The following is an 18,995-nucleotide window of genomic DNA, read 5'->3' as shown; positions in this document are numbered from 1 at the left end:
GTAAGCTGTGAGTAGTTGCTGTAGTCATAGAGCAGACCTGATAGCCTAAGGCTGAAGAGTGGAACTGGAGAAAGACTTTGCCAAGGTGGATGGACACTACCAGGCAGGTTGCTGCTGTTCAGGAGGTGTCCTCCTCTCCCAGCTGCGTGTTCCCTCTGCTTGCATTTTACCAGGGCTTGTGCTTGGTGGAGCCTTTGCCTTGCTGGGCCAGTTTGCTGAGCCCTTGGAGTGAGGAGTCTGGGAGAGCTGGTGCAGCTGGAGTGAGTGAGACTGAGGGGCTGAGCGGGGGTATGTTTTTAGCAGCAGCTGAACATCAGGTTGACTGCGCCTTCTCATGAAGCTTCACCCTTAAGAAGAAGCTTTGTTCCCTGCTTAACGTCCCTCTTCCTGGAAATCTGTTCCTGGTTTCCATAAGCGTGCCACTGCTACATGCTAGCAGTCCCTCTTCTCAAAGCCAACTCTATCTCCGCTGAGGTTATTATCTCTTAAGAGCCATAAATGAACTCTTAATTCTTTGACTTTCATTCAGTGATGAAATTAACTAATTTATTCTATAAAGTATATAGTACTTGTAAGTATGACATGTAAATGTAGCTGTTGAAATCTTAACATTTGCATTTCTGAATTTATTTTTTTTTGTCCCCCCTCTTAATGCTTTACTAATAAACGACATGAAATGCATTACTTGGATACATTCAAATGCATATTTCTTGGACATAAAACTACCGTTCAGTGAAATGCCAAGTACCACTTCTCTCAGGTAACTAACATCTTGTAAATCCATTATTTGTGCTCCTGAGCACATGAAGAAATATCTGATGTGAGCATTTAGGCACATTACTTTTTCTGTGGAACGCGATTCTGCAGGACTTGTTGTCATGTATTTTTGTGTTTTTTTTTTTTTCATCTTTACCTTATTTTTTTTTAAGCAGATTATAAAAATATTTAGCATTACCCATGTATTTGTCTAGAGAATGTAGTGCCACAGTATGTGTGCACCCTTGTTATATCTGAGTGACATAAATATTTTTGTGGCAGTGTTGTATATTGCCTGGCTAATTTGTAGGGGGAAAAAAAGAAATCATCTTGCTGCTTTTAGCAAAAATTCAATAGAATGGAAGAGTAAGATCTAATATTAAGCACTCTTTTTTTTTTTTTTTTCCTAAGAACATATTCAGCAGTAAATGTACCAGCACATTATGGAGAATTGCCATACTTACAGCTATTCTGCATGTATCTTAAACAAATGAACATTTCTTTTCCCTCTCCTATTTGAAGCTTCATGTTTACTGACTTGGTAAGCAAAGCGGGGCTTTGGACTCTCAGACTATGGTGGTTGTAACAATCCTTTGCTTAATGTAGTGTGATTGCGTGAATGAACAAGGTTTTAATCTTCTAATACAGGAAGCTTTAACAGCTACAGTGCTGACCGAATCTTACAACTTCAGGGACAGCTCAGCTGCCGTTTAGGCTCATGTTAACTATCGCCCTTCCCACTCAAGATCACGTAACTGACCCTTGGACAACCAGGATTTGCTTCCATGCTTTCCTTATGTTAATTTTGCATGTCAAGTTTTAAGCTGTATTTCAAATCTGGCAGCTGCAAGCAAGAGGTGGTGACCTCAGGTGCACAGCAAGGGTTCTGCAGTCTGTAAAACACAATTTGGGCATCTCTTTTATGGTACATTTGCACCATGTATGTGCTAAGCTTGGGAGCGAGGGCAGTCTTGCCTATCTTTCCAGCGGGACTTACACTAACACTGTGCAGGAGTGAGGGTAGGTGCATGGCCATCTGTAATGTGCCATAAGGCTGTTTAGGGTACTTGTTCCTTGTGCCAGCAGTGCTAGCTGGTGGGAGAAGAGGGTAAAATCTGTTTTGTGGGGAAGGGGCTGCTGGAAGCAAAGTGAAATAAGAGAGCTGTAAAAAATTGATAAAGATAGGGCTGTCTGTTTTTATATTCTGCCACATAACATGGGTTTAAATGAATTTCCCTATAATTTGTCTTCAAATACCGACATTTAACTCTTAGACTGTATAAATGAACTGGCTTTTTCTAGAGTAAAATTCATGCCCTGCGTCCAGGCTAATATGTTCACCTACTATCAACATTACTGCCTATGGTTACAACCGGAATAAAAAATTCTTTTTATATACATCATAGCTGGCAGAGACTCCCGAGACCACCACAAATCACTTCAGCCTTTTGGTGTGCTCTCTGACGAAATGAACTGAAATGTAAAACAGCTCAGGCTTCAGGCAGGCTGGCTTTGGAAAGCAATTAGCTTGTTTAGACCATTGTTTGTGCCATCCTGTATTTCCAGGTGCTGAGCAAAAGTGTTCTAGGAGCTCTCCTGATCGATTTAAACATTGGGGCTTAATAACCTCCCATTCCGTCCTGAAATGTTTGCTTATTCTCTGTGTAGCCTTTTTTTAATTTTTTTTTAATGGAAAAAAAAAACAAACAAGAAAACCTGGCAAGCCCCCCCCCCCCCCCCCAAAAGAACAAGAAATAGAAGGAAAAGAAAAAACATCAGGGTCATAATGGGGAATAACAAAGCAGCGAGTTATTTATGCAGCCATGATTGGCAAAAAGGATTGCAACATTATTTTGCCCAGAAGCAATGATTAGATCATAAAAATGTTAAGGAAATCTGTAACTCAACACCATTTTATAGATTGAAGAAGTTTTTGTTCCCTACCTTAATTGCAGTGACTTGTTATTAAAGTATTTATTCAGAGTAATCTCTTTGGACAGCGAGCCCTTATCCCATCTGCATGCATAATTAAAAGTGAGGGGGGAGAGAGGGGAGCATAAATGGTTTACCATGCTACATGAGCAAGGGAGGGAATTACACAATGACAGGTGAAGAGCAGATTTGTCTCCTATTGGAATTTCAATGCTGCAAGCAAGGCAGGACACTGTTGCTTGTTAATATCCTTGCAAACACCACAGTTACTGCTTCTCCACATCACTGTCCAAAAATCACGGCTAGTGTCTAAAAGGCCTGTAGCACTGTGTCTCGGCTGTGGGGTTTGGAGCCGTTGGTGCTCAAGCAAAGAGATTGGATTTGGGTATATGGGCTTGTGAATCCATTTCTGTGCTTAAAAATGGACTATTTACTTATTTGGCTGGCTTTTTATTTATTTATAAATAAACATTGGTAGTAGCTGGCTTTGCTGAATACGAATCAGAGGCTGTAATTGTTCCAACTGAAACAGTGTCATCACCTGCCTCCTGCCTGTCCCTTTTCCAATGATAAAAGAATTTGGTGTAATTCTTCTTTTTCCACTGTCTGAGTAGAAAGAAAGTTGTGCTTGAACATTCATCTCTAGGCAGATTTATCATCATTAGGCAGTACTCAAACACACACTATCTGTTTTTAAATTGAGCTGTTATGGATCCAAATCGGATTTACACAGAGTAAGTTGGTATATATTTGATTCTAAGTGTTCGCTAAAGAGTATTTTTCCCTTAACTTCTGATGTCTTACCTCTGCAGCAGCAGTACAGAGAATGCCAGGAACTTCTGAGCCTTTATCAGAAGTACCTAGCTGAGCAGCAGGAAAAACTATCCCTCTCCCTTTCTGAACTCAGTGCTGCCAAGGAAAAGGAGCAGAAGGTAAGCTCTTTTTTCCCCATCTCCTTTTTTAACAACATCTTTTAAACATCTTTTGTCCTTTGCTAGAACTTTGGGTGCATTGTCTTGCATTATGCAGCAGTGAGCACTGTTTTGTGATTGGCTTCCCAGGGCTCCTTCCCTTAATACATGGATTTCAGGGAAATGAACAAAAAGACCTCTCACGTTTTGGGTCAATAAAGTGTATGAAGTTAACTGTCCATGTGGTAGTGCAGTAGGAATCGTAGGAACCCATGCCTTTCCTAACGAAAAAGTTGAGATGCTGTTCTGTTTTCTGTCCTGTTTCTTAAATGGTAAAATAATTGCAGTCACTATAGATACAGCCTTTCAGAGTTTCACTGTGGCTTTTGATGATTGAAAAGGACATTACAGATGATGTATGTGGTCAGTAAGAGCTTTCTCAAGTCTGTAAGGCAGCCCATCTGATTTGAGCTGTTTATAGAAGACCTATAATTATATATGCAGTTTAAAAACAGAAAATGTTGACTAGAGCTACAGTATGTTAAATTAAGTGGTAAAATGTTTCTCAGATGAATGCGCCCCAAGCCTTGAAAACATGGTTGCCTGAGATTGATTTTTGTTTTTTTTTTTTCCTGATAGCTAGGTACTTGATTTGCATCCCTGCTGATAACAGATTATACCCTGGAAATGAAGGCTACTTATGCAAGTGCTGTACCTGATGTTCTTACTTGCTGTTCTCTTCCAGTAATTTCCATCTGCAGATCTCCAGAGTCTATCCTACTTAAGGCTATGCGTTTTCTCATAGGCTGGGTCCTTGATCCTTTGTTTTGCTGGAAGAGTCTTAAAGGCTTGTAAATGGCTAGAAGTGCAGTGTCCAAAAGGTGGCCTGATTTAGGCCTCCCTACTGACAGAATTACACACACAGATCCTACTTCTCAGGAGTCCTGTGAAGGAATGAGTAATCTTTAATTCTGTTCAGGAAGCAGGTTACAATACTTATGACTTCATCAGCATCAGGAAGTGCTTTTTATTCTGCTGATGGTATTTTTTTGTAAAATATGTTGTTGGACATTGAGCTGTTTGTCAGGCTTTTAGCCTTTATAAACATTTCATTTCCACTCCATTGTATTTTTGTCTGCCATCCATTTTGTGATGATGTTGAGTTCAAAACAAGAACCTCTTTCTCTGAGAATGGATGATTCTTGTGTTCTTGTCTGTGATATGCAACTTGCAGGCTATCTCCATAGGAAACAGTCCAGAAAACACCATGCAGTCCAGCAGCACCACAGGAGCTGTGTTTTCCCTCAGGTTTTGCTGCGCTTACCTGCACTGTTAGCCTTTCAGCTTTAAATACACCTATCTTGTACTAGGTTAGCGCCTAGTGTAAAGTTATCTGGTGTAATCACATCTACAGTGCAAAAGTATAGAAGCAGATAATAGGAAACCTTCAGCACATTAACTGTCAAATCAGCAGCTGACAGTACAGCAATCCACATTCATCTCCTCTTGTTCTGTTTTCTGAATTACTCCATCAATATATGTACAGACTTCTCTGAACTTGTTTTCTGATTTCATGGGCAAACTTCTATCAAGCTTGTCTTTGATCCATCCCATTATTTCTTTTTTCTACTTTTGTCCACAAACACAAATTCATATTGTATTGAGGTTTGCCTTGACATTTCAGTTATGGTTACCTAGTCTACAGCTCCAGCCTACCAGGTCTGAAATTACCCTAGCCCTCTTGCCCTGTGCAGAGCTTTCTAGCTGTAGACAAAGAGATGTCAAAGCATGTTTCAATTGTTTTTTTCCTTAGACCTTGCAAAGTATTTCTATTTCTGAAGTATTTTTAGTCTTCCTCTTCAATTTTCTTTCAGTGCAGTCCTGGTATTTATGAGCTCTTTATATCTTGAATGCTTTTGGCTTTATAAGTTGTTACCTTTTTTTTCCCAAACAAGCAGTTCTTGCTATGTTTTTCCTCACAGCTCAGAAACTATGGAAAGATTTACAGGACTGTCTCATTGTGTTGGTTCTTTCCCTGACATGCTCCTTCACGTGATAGCTATCAAGAGTCACTGGGCTGCTTCTTGTTGGGCTATTGTGTTATTTTAACACACTTTTTTTTTGTTGTTGTCTTTTTGTCTCTTGTCTTAATAACTGAACTGTGAGCTCTTAGGGTCGTGATCAGTCTCTTTTTGTTCTGTTTTAGTGTTGTCTTAACACAGTAGTTGAGGCAGGCATAGGGCTTGCATTCTGGTGTCTGCCTCGATGGGGGGAATGCCACTGGGGAATGCAGCAGGGAAGGTTTTTTGGGAGGTAATAACTGTGAGGGGGGACAGATCCAGAAGACTTTCCTCCTGCTCTAATACTGCCCACACCAGGTCTTTCTGCCCTGCGGAAGTTCTGGTATTCTCCCACCGTTTGTTTTAACCCATGTTTTAAGCCACCTTGCTGAAATACTAGGCTAAAGGAAGTCTTCGTGAGTTTTGTTTGAATCCCAGTCCTTTGGGAGTCTTTTTCCTATTGTTTGTTTTGGCTGGGTTAAGAAAATCCTGGATAGGCTTTAAATCAATAGATGCTAGCTTGCTACCTGGTTTTCGCTTCTTTGAACTGTCTAGGAGTGGTAATCAGTGTTTCCTATTTCAAGTAACTGCCAATGTTACCAGGGCATCTGTGCTTCAGTGTACGATGTCATTCTGATTTTCCTGTGTCTTGCAGAAACGTGGGGCTATACAGTTATACACTGTACTGAAATGCCTCTTTGTTCTGTCTGTTAGGAGATGGGTTTGGTTTTTTTTGCTTGTTTGTTTTTTTTTCATTTTCCCCTCATTTCCTTACTTGATTGTTTTGATTTATTTCTATTGCTACACCTATATCCTAACATCCGCTGCTTTTCACCTGTCTGGCTTCCCATTGTTACTGTACAATAATGCTGACCATGAGCTGCCACTTTCCTTTGGGCTTCAATAAGTATTTGAAAGCATCTCCTTTCAGTGGTTAAATGTTGGGCTTTGTATTAGAATATGACAATTAACAGGTCAAGAGAACTGCAGCAAACATCTGTGGCATTGTTGCAAAAAGAGGTGGAGTTGTATGAGAGGCAAAAGACTGCAGTAGCTGTATGCATGTGGCTGAAAGGTAGGTATATTGTAGCTAAATTGAACAATGCGAACACTGGTCCGGTGTTAACTTTTTGGGGGGCCTGTTTTATCATCACCTAAAGGTAGCAATATTCTGAAACCATGCTTTCTTCTTACCTAATATTGCTTCTTTAAAACAAAAGTCAGCCCTCAAAATTTAAAGAAGCATTCTGGTAGCAGTGAAATAAAATTGCTGGAAAATGGTGCTGAGATGATTTAAGACTGAGCTCTCATGGAGTCAATAATCAGTAACTGGAACATGGAGCTTCCTTTTTTTGTGAGATAAAGTTAATTCCATTTGAAAAGATACTTAAGGTGACATGAATTGAATTATTCAAACTGGCCTTCTCAGCATTAACTCTAGGTTAATATCTCATGATGCTTCTAGTTTCATTATAGGAGTTTTAAGTACATAACTTTTTATAATAAATTCAATACCTAGAAGCCGAACTGAAATTGGTTTACCTTCTACCAACCCATAAAAAGAAGCATTAATTGTAAAGTGAATATTAAAGTGGTCACTAAAGTTGACTCAGACAGATTCAGAGAGATAGCTCGTGTGTAAAGGAAGTGGAGAGCTCTGCTGAACAATAGGCTCCTGCCCTGATAGTAATAGAAAATACCATCCGTATTAAAATGTAGTTAAACCTCTTCTATCAGAAATGATTCTTGGATGTTCTGTCTGCAGCTCCCAGATTTTCAGTCTTTGCCATTTTGATGCTTTATGCAGAGATATAAAGAAAATTGCCCTTGTTTTAGGTGATCAGGTCCGACCTAGTTATAGAGTCAGTACTTCACTGCCATCTCTAATAGTGGCAAGAATCCAGTTTACGCTGGCAAGTCTCTGGCTGATGAATCCATAGATGTTCTGCAGCGTAAGGTGGGACTTGAGTCACAGAAGTTGGATGGGTGGCTGAGTTTCTTCAGGACTAGGATTCCTGAGCTACTTCACCTAAAGAACAATGATACCTGTAGTGTCAGCATCGCCTGTTTACGTTAATCTTTGAATTTACAAGTACATATGGTAGCTTTTGCTTCTTATTTGTGGAAGATGACCAATGCATCTGCTAATTCCCTTGATTTACATAGATTCTTGTTTGTCTCTGTGTGTGTGTGTGTGTTTTAAGCTTTGGTTCTCCCTCCCTGTGTAAAAATGGCACAGGTATGGGGTGGGATTTTAGACATAAAGAAATACCAAGAATTTATTTCCAGCAGGATATCTGATTTGCCCTCTTCTTGAGTATTATGTTGTCTGCCTCCTGTTTGGTGTTTTATATTTCAGTAACGCCAGAGGCCCTCATCAGGAACAAAGTACTGTTGTGTACTAAACACTGTGCAAGCATACCAAGAGACATGGTCTGCTTTGGGAAGATTGTAAAATCTTAAGAAGATTAACATTTGGGAGAGGCTATTTTTATTTTTTATTTTTGTTTACTTTTTCTTCTACTATTTCTCTTGAATCTCTTGGTTGTCTTAAAAATCATTGACACAGTTGTGGTGTCATTTCACAAGAAAAGTCCAAAGGAAGCCTTCTCCTGCAAGGACTATCGAGCCTTGCTTTCTTTCCATGTCCGTGACTAAAATTCTTGTCCATATCATTGTAATTTTTTTGTTGCTGTAAGGGTGATTACATGCTAAGTCTTCAAACATTGGTCATTTGTTTTGTTTTTTCTTGTTTCTTTGATGAGGATATTGAAACAAGTCAATATTCAGAAATATTTCTCTTCTGATTGTCCCCAGCCTTTCCTAGTCCTCTTTTGTTTTTTTTTCCTGCACAGATCACCTTTAAATACATTCTTATTTGCTTAAAGAAGAAAGAGAAAATCCCATGTATGCAAAGGGTTTTGAATGCTGTAAGGTAAACCTGCATGATAGAATTGACTATGTCTGTTTACCCAGCTGTAGGGGAACAATGGATGAGCCCATCTGAAAGATACTTGAGAAGTGGGATAATAAATAAAGAACTAATTTGGCTGGGGACCCAAGGGTATTGGAATAATTTTACAAGGCCAGACAGAGATAGAGTTTTAGCATGAGTAAATACCGGGAATAGCCTTTCTTTACCAGTGTTGCATTCAGCAAATCCTCTGATCTCTCTCTGTGCTTCTCTTATCTGTAAAAAGAAGATAATGTTTTTGTCCTTATTCTTCCTGTTTTCTGCTGAGAATGTCAGGTTTTGGGTGCTGATTAGCAATAATATTTCAAACTTAGGGTTGACTGAAGTAGACTATCTTGTAATAGGATAAAAAAAAAAATATTGTTTTTTCCTTTCACCTCAAGGTTACTAAGTCATAGTTAATTTACCTGTCTTTTCTAAAAAATGCTAACACCAAACATCAGTGCAGATGATCATAAATATTTAAACGAAAAGGAAACATCAGTACTGAAATATCTGCGTATTGCTAGCATTCACAGCAGAATTCCACCTGCACTCACTCCCCTGGAAGTGTGTGACATAGTAGACCCGAATAGAAGCCCCTCTACTTTCACGCTGTGGATGCTGCTGTGTATTCGTGGTGACAAGCACTTCACTCTCAGCTCACTGCTTAAGCGAGGTCTGAGCAGTTCACTGCTTAACTGAGATCTGTGCCGGTTCACCGTCTCTTTGTTCTATTGTTTTTAATCAGCCTTGTCTCTAGTCTCTTTAGGATCTTTTGATTTTCTTTTTCTTTTCTCTGAAGATGCCTCTTTTGGTTTTTTCCACTTAGTTTTGAAAACTTTCCCTCCTGTGGAAATCTTTTCTTTAGATGGACACTCATCTCTGGTATATAATTTCCTTTGGAGGATAAATCTGGAGAGGCAGTGCCTCATTTCCTGCAAAACATTGTCGTGGCTTTGTAGACTTCTGATGATACTGTTACTATTGTGAAATGGGTTTTTATGAGAATTTAAGAAATTCGTAGCAGGACTGCCTGTCCTTGAGAAGCACTTTACAAACTCAGATCAGATATTGCAATTTCTTCAGTATAACCCTTGTAGTGGCCCTTGAAAGGCAGAGCATTGTGACCACTCACTAGCATTCTCTCAGTCTCCCTTTGAAGGGAGAGTAAGGCTTCTTCAGTGAATGCAAGGCTTCATAAGACTGCAATTGCAGTCAAAGGTTTTATATTATGCTTGAGAAAGAAAAGTTCAGTCTTACCCTTTGCTTTGTCGCATTACCTGTTTACCTGACAGCCGTTAAGAGTGCAAACATCCCAGCTGCCTACCCATACACTGGCGCTTTTGCTTGTATAGTCCATTTGACTTGTGCATGTGCCCTTTGCTTCTGCTGTCTTTGGCCTTTTTCAAAAGCTGAGACTCTGGAAAATGAGTTTCTTATGAACTTCTTGCCTCCGTAATTCACCATTTCCTGGTAACGGACCTCTTAAATTCCTTTAAGTGGGACAGGTCCTGTATGTTGGGATCACGATTACATTCCTCAAGTTCCTGACTTGTTGAAAACCAGTGTTTTAAAGCTTAACTGAACAAGTGACCCAGTGTAACTTTGAAGGTGGCCTTGGCTTGGTGAGTTTTGGACCAGATAACTCGCAGAGTCCCTTTTCAACCTAAATTTTTCTGTGACTGTGTTTTGTATTCTTTCACCAACCCCTTTAAGAGAGTGGTCATCTTGTGACAACCTGTTTTGGTAAAAAGTGAAAATGCTTCTCGGTCAGTAGCAATAGTCCATTTATTTAAATGGAAATGATTAGCGTTGCTATTTCTTGCTATTGAAACTAATAGGGGATGTAGACTAATCTAGGACTTCAGAACCTGCATATCTTATCCATCAGTTTAAATTCCATGTAATGTGATATTCGTGATTATTATTTTGAAAGATTAATTGGTTACCATCTCTTGCCTACAAAGCATACATTTTTGTGTTGATTAGGTTGTTTAATTAGAAGTATTTTTATTTAATGAAAGCCAGGTGATTATCAGTTCAGGGCACTATAGGTTGGTCTTTGTATGGCAGAAAGATTTTTCATGAGAGCCAGGGCTGTAATTTTCTTTCAGCTGTGAAGGTGGGAATTTGTTATCTGTCTGTACCAGGATGATTGCCTGCAGAAATATCTCTTCCAGTTAGTTCTGAATACCCTAATATTTAGCTTGAGTTTTTCATTCTGATCTGCAAGAAGTTAAAACTTAAAGTTTTTCTGATGCACAGTTTGCCATTTGAAGTTTATAAGGGCTCTCCTCCTGGGTTTTTTATCCACCATAGGACAGACACAGCTGGACTAATTTCCCTGTATAAGCAGATTATATCTTGTGGGGTGGCGTAAGCACAGACTGTGTACCTATGGCAATTATTGCAAGACTGCATACATGTTGCGTGTAATTATAGTTTAGAACAGCCTGGTTACTTCTCTCTGATCCACTGAATGCATTAAATGTCATTGCCTAACAATTTTTGATTGCCATGTATTCACAGAAGCTGCTAGAAAATGTTTGGAATGTCCCACTTTCACATGTATAGTAATACATATGTCACTTCATTTTTGAAATACACTCTTCTGATTGGGTAGAAACAGGCCATGCAGACAGTCAGGACCCTTATGTGCCAACAATGATTCATAATACCATCAACACAAACAGGGTTACCTGAGTTTTTCTTGTCTATGCAAGAAAACTGTCCATCTGAAGCCAAAGTAGTCAAAGCTAACCATGCAGTTACATGGTTTCTCAGGCTGGCTGAACTACTTCCCAAGATCTAGAGCAAGGGAAAGCAAGTGATGTCTCCTGACCTGTTTTGGAAGTCTGGATTACCTTGAGGTTGGTCTCTGCTTTGAAATAAAGTAATTTCTAGTGACAGAAATGTAATAGTTGCATTTGGTTCCATGTGACATCTTTCCCCATCTGTTCTATTCTCTATAAGTGACAGCAGTCCTGCAGACTGGAACAGGCCAAACAAATTTCTTCTGTTGTCCAGAGTGTAACTTCAAAAACTCTTATTTTCTGGAGCTAGGTCATGAACATAAGTACTTTAGTTGAAGACTCAGTTTACAGTGCATCTGATGAATACCTCAGCTGTAGAATTTCAGACAGAGGACTTCTCACAAAGAAGTAAAGGTTTTGGCACCTTCTATGGCTAGGTCAAGGACCCACTCTTGCAGGCTGATACCACTTTTAAACCTCAGCAGGAAAGCTTTTGCTCACAGTCATATCAATAATGGCATTTGAGTCAGGAGCCATTTAAGTTCATGGTTACAGAAAACAAGAGTGAAAATTTTAATAGAGAACTTGTCTCATTAAATGAGCACATAAGGCTGCAAAGACTGAACAACCTGAGAGCAACTGAGGTCGCTCTTCTGGATTTCAAGTGACAGCTGTGGAGATGACTTCTTTTCCTGAGATGCGCACATTCATCACATAAAGCACAACATTTCACTGTTAATGCAGCTTCTTGGCACAAACTCTTCCTTTTGGACTCTTATCCTTCAGTGCTCATTCAGTTAGGCACTCCTGGACTCCTGGTGATTCATGATTGTGGGGTATTTAAGTGTCCCTTGTAATGAGTGTATACGTTTAGGCATGGGATTGAAGGAGACAGAACAGGAACCTTTGGTTGAGGTGTGGGTACGCTGCCTTGGAGTCCTGAGAGATTTTGAAACCAAGAAGGGCAGAGGATCCAGGATGCTCCGGTAGCAGTGTGCATGTCCATGTATGTGGAGGGTCTTGCTTCTGAGCAGCCCTGCTAATGCAAGTGTCTTTCTGTTCTGTGTGACTGGATGCATGTGCAACCATCCTGTGGATATATAAACAGATTGACTTGTCAGTAACTTCTTGTTTTTCATACCAATATGTTGCACTTGGTGAAGATGCAAACCAATGGCTGGAGTAGCAGCTCAAGTTCAGGATTCTCACTCGACCTGATACACTTGTAAACAAGCTTTCAATATAATGCTGTCTCTGGTTGTGAAGCTGTTTTCTCCTTTTTCTAAATCTGAACACAGAAATAAGAGCCAGTTGTTTTTGTTTTGGTTTTGTTATAAATTGTTTTATTTTTTAACTTGAACATACTAGTTAGTCAACAGATGTCAGGCTCTTGAAACATTATCTTAGGTCCTTTGTGTGGGTTCTTGAGGTAAAATTAGAGTATGTCTGGAGGAAGTCCTGTTTACTTGAGGAAACAAGAGTTCAGACACATATGCAGAAAGGTCTTTAAATATTTAGGCCTTAGTCTTTCATTTTATCCATGGGAATATTGTTAAAAGGACATGAGACGTTTTGATTAATATTTGTTATTACTTGTGCTGACCATGAGAATTCTGCATACAAGTGTGCTGCTGGGACTATTGCTGTGGTTTACCAGGTAGGTGAGGGCTGGCTAGCCGATTAATTGGGATCTAATTCTGTTCTGTTACTGTCTTGCATCAAATTATCTTATTGCTTTCTGGCTTAGTTTTTTGCTCTTTAAATAGCGGATGATACCCACTGTTTATTAGAGCATGTAAAGTCAGTGAATTTGAAACTCTGTATAAACGTAAAGATTAATTGTTCATCTAGTTAAGAGTATAAGATACTCTAAGGAGAGCTCAGTTGGTCTGAGACTTCTCCATACATGAGTTAATTCATGTAAAAAGGTAGTCTTTTTGTCTATTTTGGGTTAAAAAAAGTCCTCAACATGGCAGAAAACCTTCTGATGTTGTATGACATAAGTCAGATACACAAGTTATTTGATTCAGTTCATGGCTGTGTTTATGCATCAGAGGTGAAACGGATCACATCGTCTGAAATGAAGAGCCTGCACTTCTGTGACTAAAACACAGGAAGAAAACACTAGAGTCCTCTGTTAGCTGCAAACACCCCTATGCATTCTTATTGTCTTTTTCTTTAAGCATTAATTCTAAAAGTTTTTCAAAATACTGTAATTGTAACATACTTTAAGAAAAGTAAATGTAGATGATTACATGTTTGCGTTTAAAAAAGTATTTCAAAACTTGTAGATTTTTTTTTTAGCACGTTGTCAGTGAGGCTGTGTAGCTCAGTGATTGCTAGCATATTAGAAAGTTACTCCCTAATTGTTTCTTCCTAACAACGTGTGTGACAGGAGCCTCAGTCACTCTTGGGTCTCTCTGTAGAAAGCAGCAGTGAAAGTACAAGGCACCTTCAGCAGATGACTCATTTTAGAAGAACCTGGGCATCTTCTTTCTGAAATCCTCATTATGTCATCGAATAGCAAAGATGCTCCTTTTACTTTTTTTTGTTAGTGATTAGATGGCATCATCACGAAGATGATTAATGCTCAACACAAAGTGTACAATCCTAAGTAATAAGACCATGATTTTTTTTGTGTGGCTTGTTGACTTTCATGCATATTGTTAATGCTGCGTACATGCTGAACTAATCCCTTGTGCTAAAATTACTAAATATTGTAAGTATTCCTTTTAACTTGTCGTCAGACCTTTGAACCCATGAGTCTAAACTTGTGTGTGGGAGCATATTCCATGTGGCAGGCTGCCAGACAGACCTGGCAAAACTAGGGATGTTCATTATGACCTTTTAACTTTTTTTTTCCCTAATAGGAGAAAGTAGGTAGATTGAAGTAAGAGACAAATACTTCTGTTATAATAAATTAGTAGGAAAGAGTTTAAGGATATTATAAAAATGTTTTGAAAATCTCAGAAATACTGTAAAATGTGGGGGTGGCTGTTTTTAAACCAACAAAAGCCCAGGAGAAAAATCTCTCCTTGTCTAATGAAGGTGGTAGTGAAATCACCAGGGTTTTTTTTTTTCTCTGTGTTAGTGAAGGAATCTTTCAATATCATGGTTTGACTTGAGACACAAGTGAGAGCTAAAGTGGGACTATCCAGCCATCATGATAGATGAGTGGTTTCACGCTGGTAAGGGGAGAAAAAACTGCGTTTTACTGTCTTCTGTCAGCAAATGTGATTCAGTTATTTGGGTGGCAGATGCTGCCTAAAGTAGGAAGCATCTCACTATTTGTGCTAGCAAATGTGAGCCAGTGTAATACTAGAAAGTTGCTGGTACATTTGATAGCCCCTTTAGGGCCAGAGACAACTGTGCTCTTGGTGCCTGCAGGAAACCTGCCACAGAGTTGTGTTGGGAGCTGCTGCCACCAACACAACTGTCCCCTCTGTGGGATGACAAAATTCCCCTTCTGTGATGGCCATATTCAAGTAATGAAGACGTAGACACCCCTAAAAGAAAGATGTTCCTCCCAGAAACTGGTCTTCACAGTTACAGTTTTTACATGTACTTATCTTTTTTCACAAAGGGGCAATTAAACTCCCATGTCTGCCAAATTTAATACATTCTGTCTACCTAAGTATTTCCTGTCATTTCAGTTGAATGTGGCATTTTCCGGTTCTTTTTATCTTGCTACTGCTTAACTGTCACACGTTCTCTCTGAGCTGCCTAAATGTCGAGGGTGGAATAAATCATTACTCAGATACTGTTATTTGTACAACTGGAGTGTTTGGGTTAGGGACCAGTACCATCCTGTGCTACGTAGGCATCTGAATCTAAATCTGAACAATGGCCACTGATCCAGAGAAGTCATGATGTTGAAGTGTTGAAGCGTTTTTTTCTAAGACCAGCTGGAGATGAAAGCTGCTTTAAAGATAGATGTAGGATGATTATATTAAGTGCTGCTTACTGATATATTTCTTGCATGAATTTGATTTTCTATTTACATTGCTTCCTGAAAATGCCATTGTTAAAAAAGAGTTCTGACATCCTATTTCCCTTATTGCTGTCTCAGTAGCATTTTATTTCTGATGCTTTAATAACTCAGTGTAGACTGAAAGGATAAAACTGAGGGAATTGACTGAACTAATTAGACCCTGATTTGTCTGGCTGTCCACTGTCTGACAAACATGTCTTTGACATTAACAGAATAAAACATTTTTACCATTAGCCACTTACAAATAGCTATTTTGGCAGAGCTTTGAAACTATTGAATTCTCGGGGTATGTTGTGCTGGGTGAGGCACCAATTCAGGGTTTTTCTTTTGCCGTTGTGACTCCTCCTTCCTGTCTGCGTTGATGTAGAGACATATTTAGTCGCTTCACAAAAACTTTAAGGCAGTTAGCGCAGTTATCACCCTAACAAACTGAGTATTTCTGAGAAAGTGGAAATGTTCCCATTTCAATTTCTGGTTAATGACACACTGGAGTATGGGATCTGAAATGTCAGTCTTTGTATTTTCAAACCTGTAGAAACTTGAATAAAGCTTATACATAAGAGCAATCAACTCTGATAGCAGTAGGCTAAAGACCGGTTTCTGAAAATAAATTTTATATGAATCTATTCTCCAGACAATTTGACTTTTAAATGTTTTAAAATGTGGTATCTTTATATAAGTGAATACAGATTGAGGCAGGAGCTATAAAAACTTGAGATTTCTGTGCATCACCTGCTTTTCACTATCACCTGTTAAACAGCACTACTAGATACAATGCAGGCTTTGCTACTTTCCATTGCAATAATTTACCGCCCTTCTGACCTATAAACAGATAACCATTAGCATGACTTGATACTGTTAGAAGTTTGGATACATTCTGGAAGGTAATTCATGGTTTTAAATATTGTATGTGTGAAAGGTTTTACAACCCGGCATTTGGGAAACGGCAGCGTTGAATATCCTTGAGCAGTGTTCTGGGAATAATGATTTGTCACTGCAGCCCTGTTGCAGGACTTCCTGAGCAAGTGTCCTCTCCTTTCACCTCCTTCTGAAATGCCGTGTCCTTATGTAAGGACCACTGAAAAATTCATGAAGTGCCTTCCTTTTTGTCAGTGCTTTCCTGGAGAATGACTTCACTATGATCTGCATGCAGAAAGTTTTCAGTTACCTCAATTATTGATTTACACTTAAAACTTCGTTGCAGTATGGCAAGGGGGATGCTCCATTAGAGAATTTGGGACTGAATGTGAGCTCTTGTCCTGCATCTGCTACTGACTCACTCTGTGACCTTTGGATAATTACTTCATCCTTCTGTGCCTAAGTTCTCTATTTGTACAGTGAGGTTAACAGTGCTTCCCACCAATGCTTGTAAAGCTTTTCAAGTTCAGTGCATGAAAACCACAAGTACAAAGCATTGTCATGATTCATAATGGCATTACTCCTTTACTCCCAAGCCCTCTATTGAAATAAGCACAGTTGTGCTGGAGTAGTGAATCAAATCTGTTAATATTTTTTTTTCTACTTTTGAGATATAAAATAGCCATATGAAGTGCTCACGCAAAATGGCAAACCATTTAAATGCCAACAGGGTCGTTAGTCTCATCACACTGCTGCTTTTGAATGCTGCTTTTCCTTTTGGTCAGAAATAAGCCCAAGAACCTCAGGTGAGAACCCAAGTTTTCACATCACAGAAAATTCATTGTGCAGTAATGTGCCTAAATTGTGCCAGTTCATGGAAATCAAAGTATTAGGCACCACGTAGTGGTGGTGGCGGCTAGGTAGTGGGCTAATGACCAGTGAGTGCTTAGCAAGGTCCACTCCATCATTGCCAGTCACTTTTACAGAGAGGGTAGGAGCTGAGGAAGTAATCCTGGAGAATGCTGTCTGGAAAGAGTGCTCCCCTTAAAGAAGAGTGCATGGAATAATCTTGAGTGACTTGCTAAAGAAACCTGATTTAGAAAAGAAATTGAATACTCATTTATTTTATTAACTTAATTTTCAAAGCTTGTTTTAGTACACAGTGAGAAGAGGGCTAACAGTAGTCGACAAATAATTTACTCGATAAGCCAATATAGATAGAGAATGATTGAAGATAAGCAGGAGACCTCTGATATTTACATGTTTACCAAGAGCACTCGTTGTAACTTGTTTGTTACAGAATTTATTACCTGGAGATTAACAGTAAATGGGAATGTAAGACTAGAATGAGAAAAAGAAAAGGGTTTGAAACAGGTAGATGTGTTCAAGCAAAGGAATGGGGAGATGACATAGCCATGCTCTGTTGATGATATTTATAGACTATGATAATGCTATCTCAGTAGATACTCCCAGGAGAAGAATTCATCCTGGTTATTGTTTCCTGAGAGGGTAATCTTCTCTGATAAGCATTGTGAAAATTATCTGTAAGTGCATGTAATGTTGGTAAGAGGGCTTTTTGGATATCTAGAGTTAGTATTTCTCTTAAACTTGAAGAAACTCTGACATTTGCTTTGTAAGTCAGGGTAAGTATGCGCTTTTCCTACACAATAGGTGTCATGAAGTTTGCCAAGTTCAGCTTCACATCAAAGATGAGAGCATTTAAAAAAAAAAGCTTTTATGCTTTTGTGGTACGCTTGAGAGGGGATGTGGGTGGGGAGTAAAATGGTTGGAAGAACACTAGAAAGTTTTCAGCACAGGTCAATGAGAGCTCCTCTGTAATGACAGTAATTATTAGGAAGGTTTTAAAATACACTTAATCAGTATTGGGATTATAAAGATTTAATATCTTGACAGGCAGAGATTTCCACATAGCTGTAATTAGAGAACTTGTTTGGGCAGAGGAAGATCTCTGCCGAAGTAGCGAAGGTTGGGTTAGAGTTTGACCATGGCCCAGTTTTATGTCTTTAAGATTTTGAAGGCATGCTGGGATTTGAGGATGTAGTTATGCTGGATTACTGAGTTGAAATTAGTTTTTCCGACATCAGAAGCAAGTACTACACACTCATAGTTTTACTAAAATATTAATAAAAAGTCCTTTCATTCCTCAAACACTCTTAAAATGCTCTTTCTAACAGGATAATAACTGTAACCTAACAATTTTATATGCATAACCTTTAGTAGGCCATGCAGCATGTGCAAGCAGAAATGGCATGCTGTAAAAAATCATTGTCGTTGTTTGTATTGTGATAGCGCTTAGAAGCCCAAGCTCCATTCTTTCAGGTTTAGCATGAATATTAAAGGAAGATAGGGGCTTCTGGCCCACGCTGCGATTTTGCAGAAGCACAGCTTGATGCTTGCACCAGCACATCGGCTCTGTGCTAGGCAGTCAGGCAGTGACATCTAGCACTTTGGCAAAGGAGCCGGTGGTGTTCTGCTGCTAAGCATGGTGCCGTTCTGGGTGACAGCATCCTGAGCCTGGAAATACGTGCAAACTATCGAGAGAGCTGCCAGGCTTCATGAACTGCTGTAGTAAACTAGAAACTGAATTCTGAGATTTTTTAGTTTATTTGTGTCACTACAGAGAAGCTGGGAGATGGAGGGACAGCAACCGTTAATCTTGGAGTCATTTAGGCAGATGCTGCACATGTAAATGAAACACAGTTCCTGTCCTGTAAACCTGACAGTCTGGGGTACAGGCAACAGAGAAAGGAAAGAAAA

General features: G+C 39.3%; 1 protein-coding gene across 4 annotated transcripts in view; it reads left to right on the top strand.

The window, feature by feature from the left end:
* The window catches only part of KIAA1328 (KIAA1328 ortholog), a 181,431-nt gene that overhangs the window by 66,263 nt on the left and 96,173 nt on the right, over positions 1–18,995 (top strand). For all 4 annotated transcript variants that reach the window (XM_057408151.1, XM_057408148.1, XM_057408149.1 and 1 more), the window contains one exon: positions 3,493–3,620. In XM_057408151.1, coding sequence (XP_057264134.1) covers positions 3,493–3,620 — 128 coding nt within the window. The remainder of the gene's footprint in view (positions 1–3,492; positions 3,621–18,995) is intronic.

This window comes from Pezoporus wallicus, unplaced genomic scaffold (assembly GCF_028554395.1).
Source record: "Pezoporus wallicus isolate ANWC-B61680 ecotype Strahan unplaced genomic scaffold, APGP_CSIRO_Pwel_v1 contig_6996, whole genome shotgun sequence".
NCBI lineage: Eukaryota > Metazoa > Chordata > Aves > Psittaciformes > Psittacidae > Pezoporus > Pezoporus wallicus.
The sequence above is the reverse complement of the archived record's forward strand: the minus strand, read 5'-3'. Positions and strand labels throughout refer to the sequence as shown.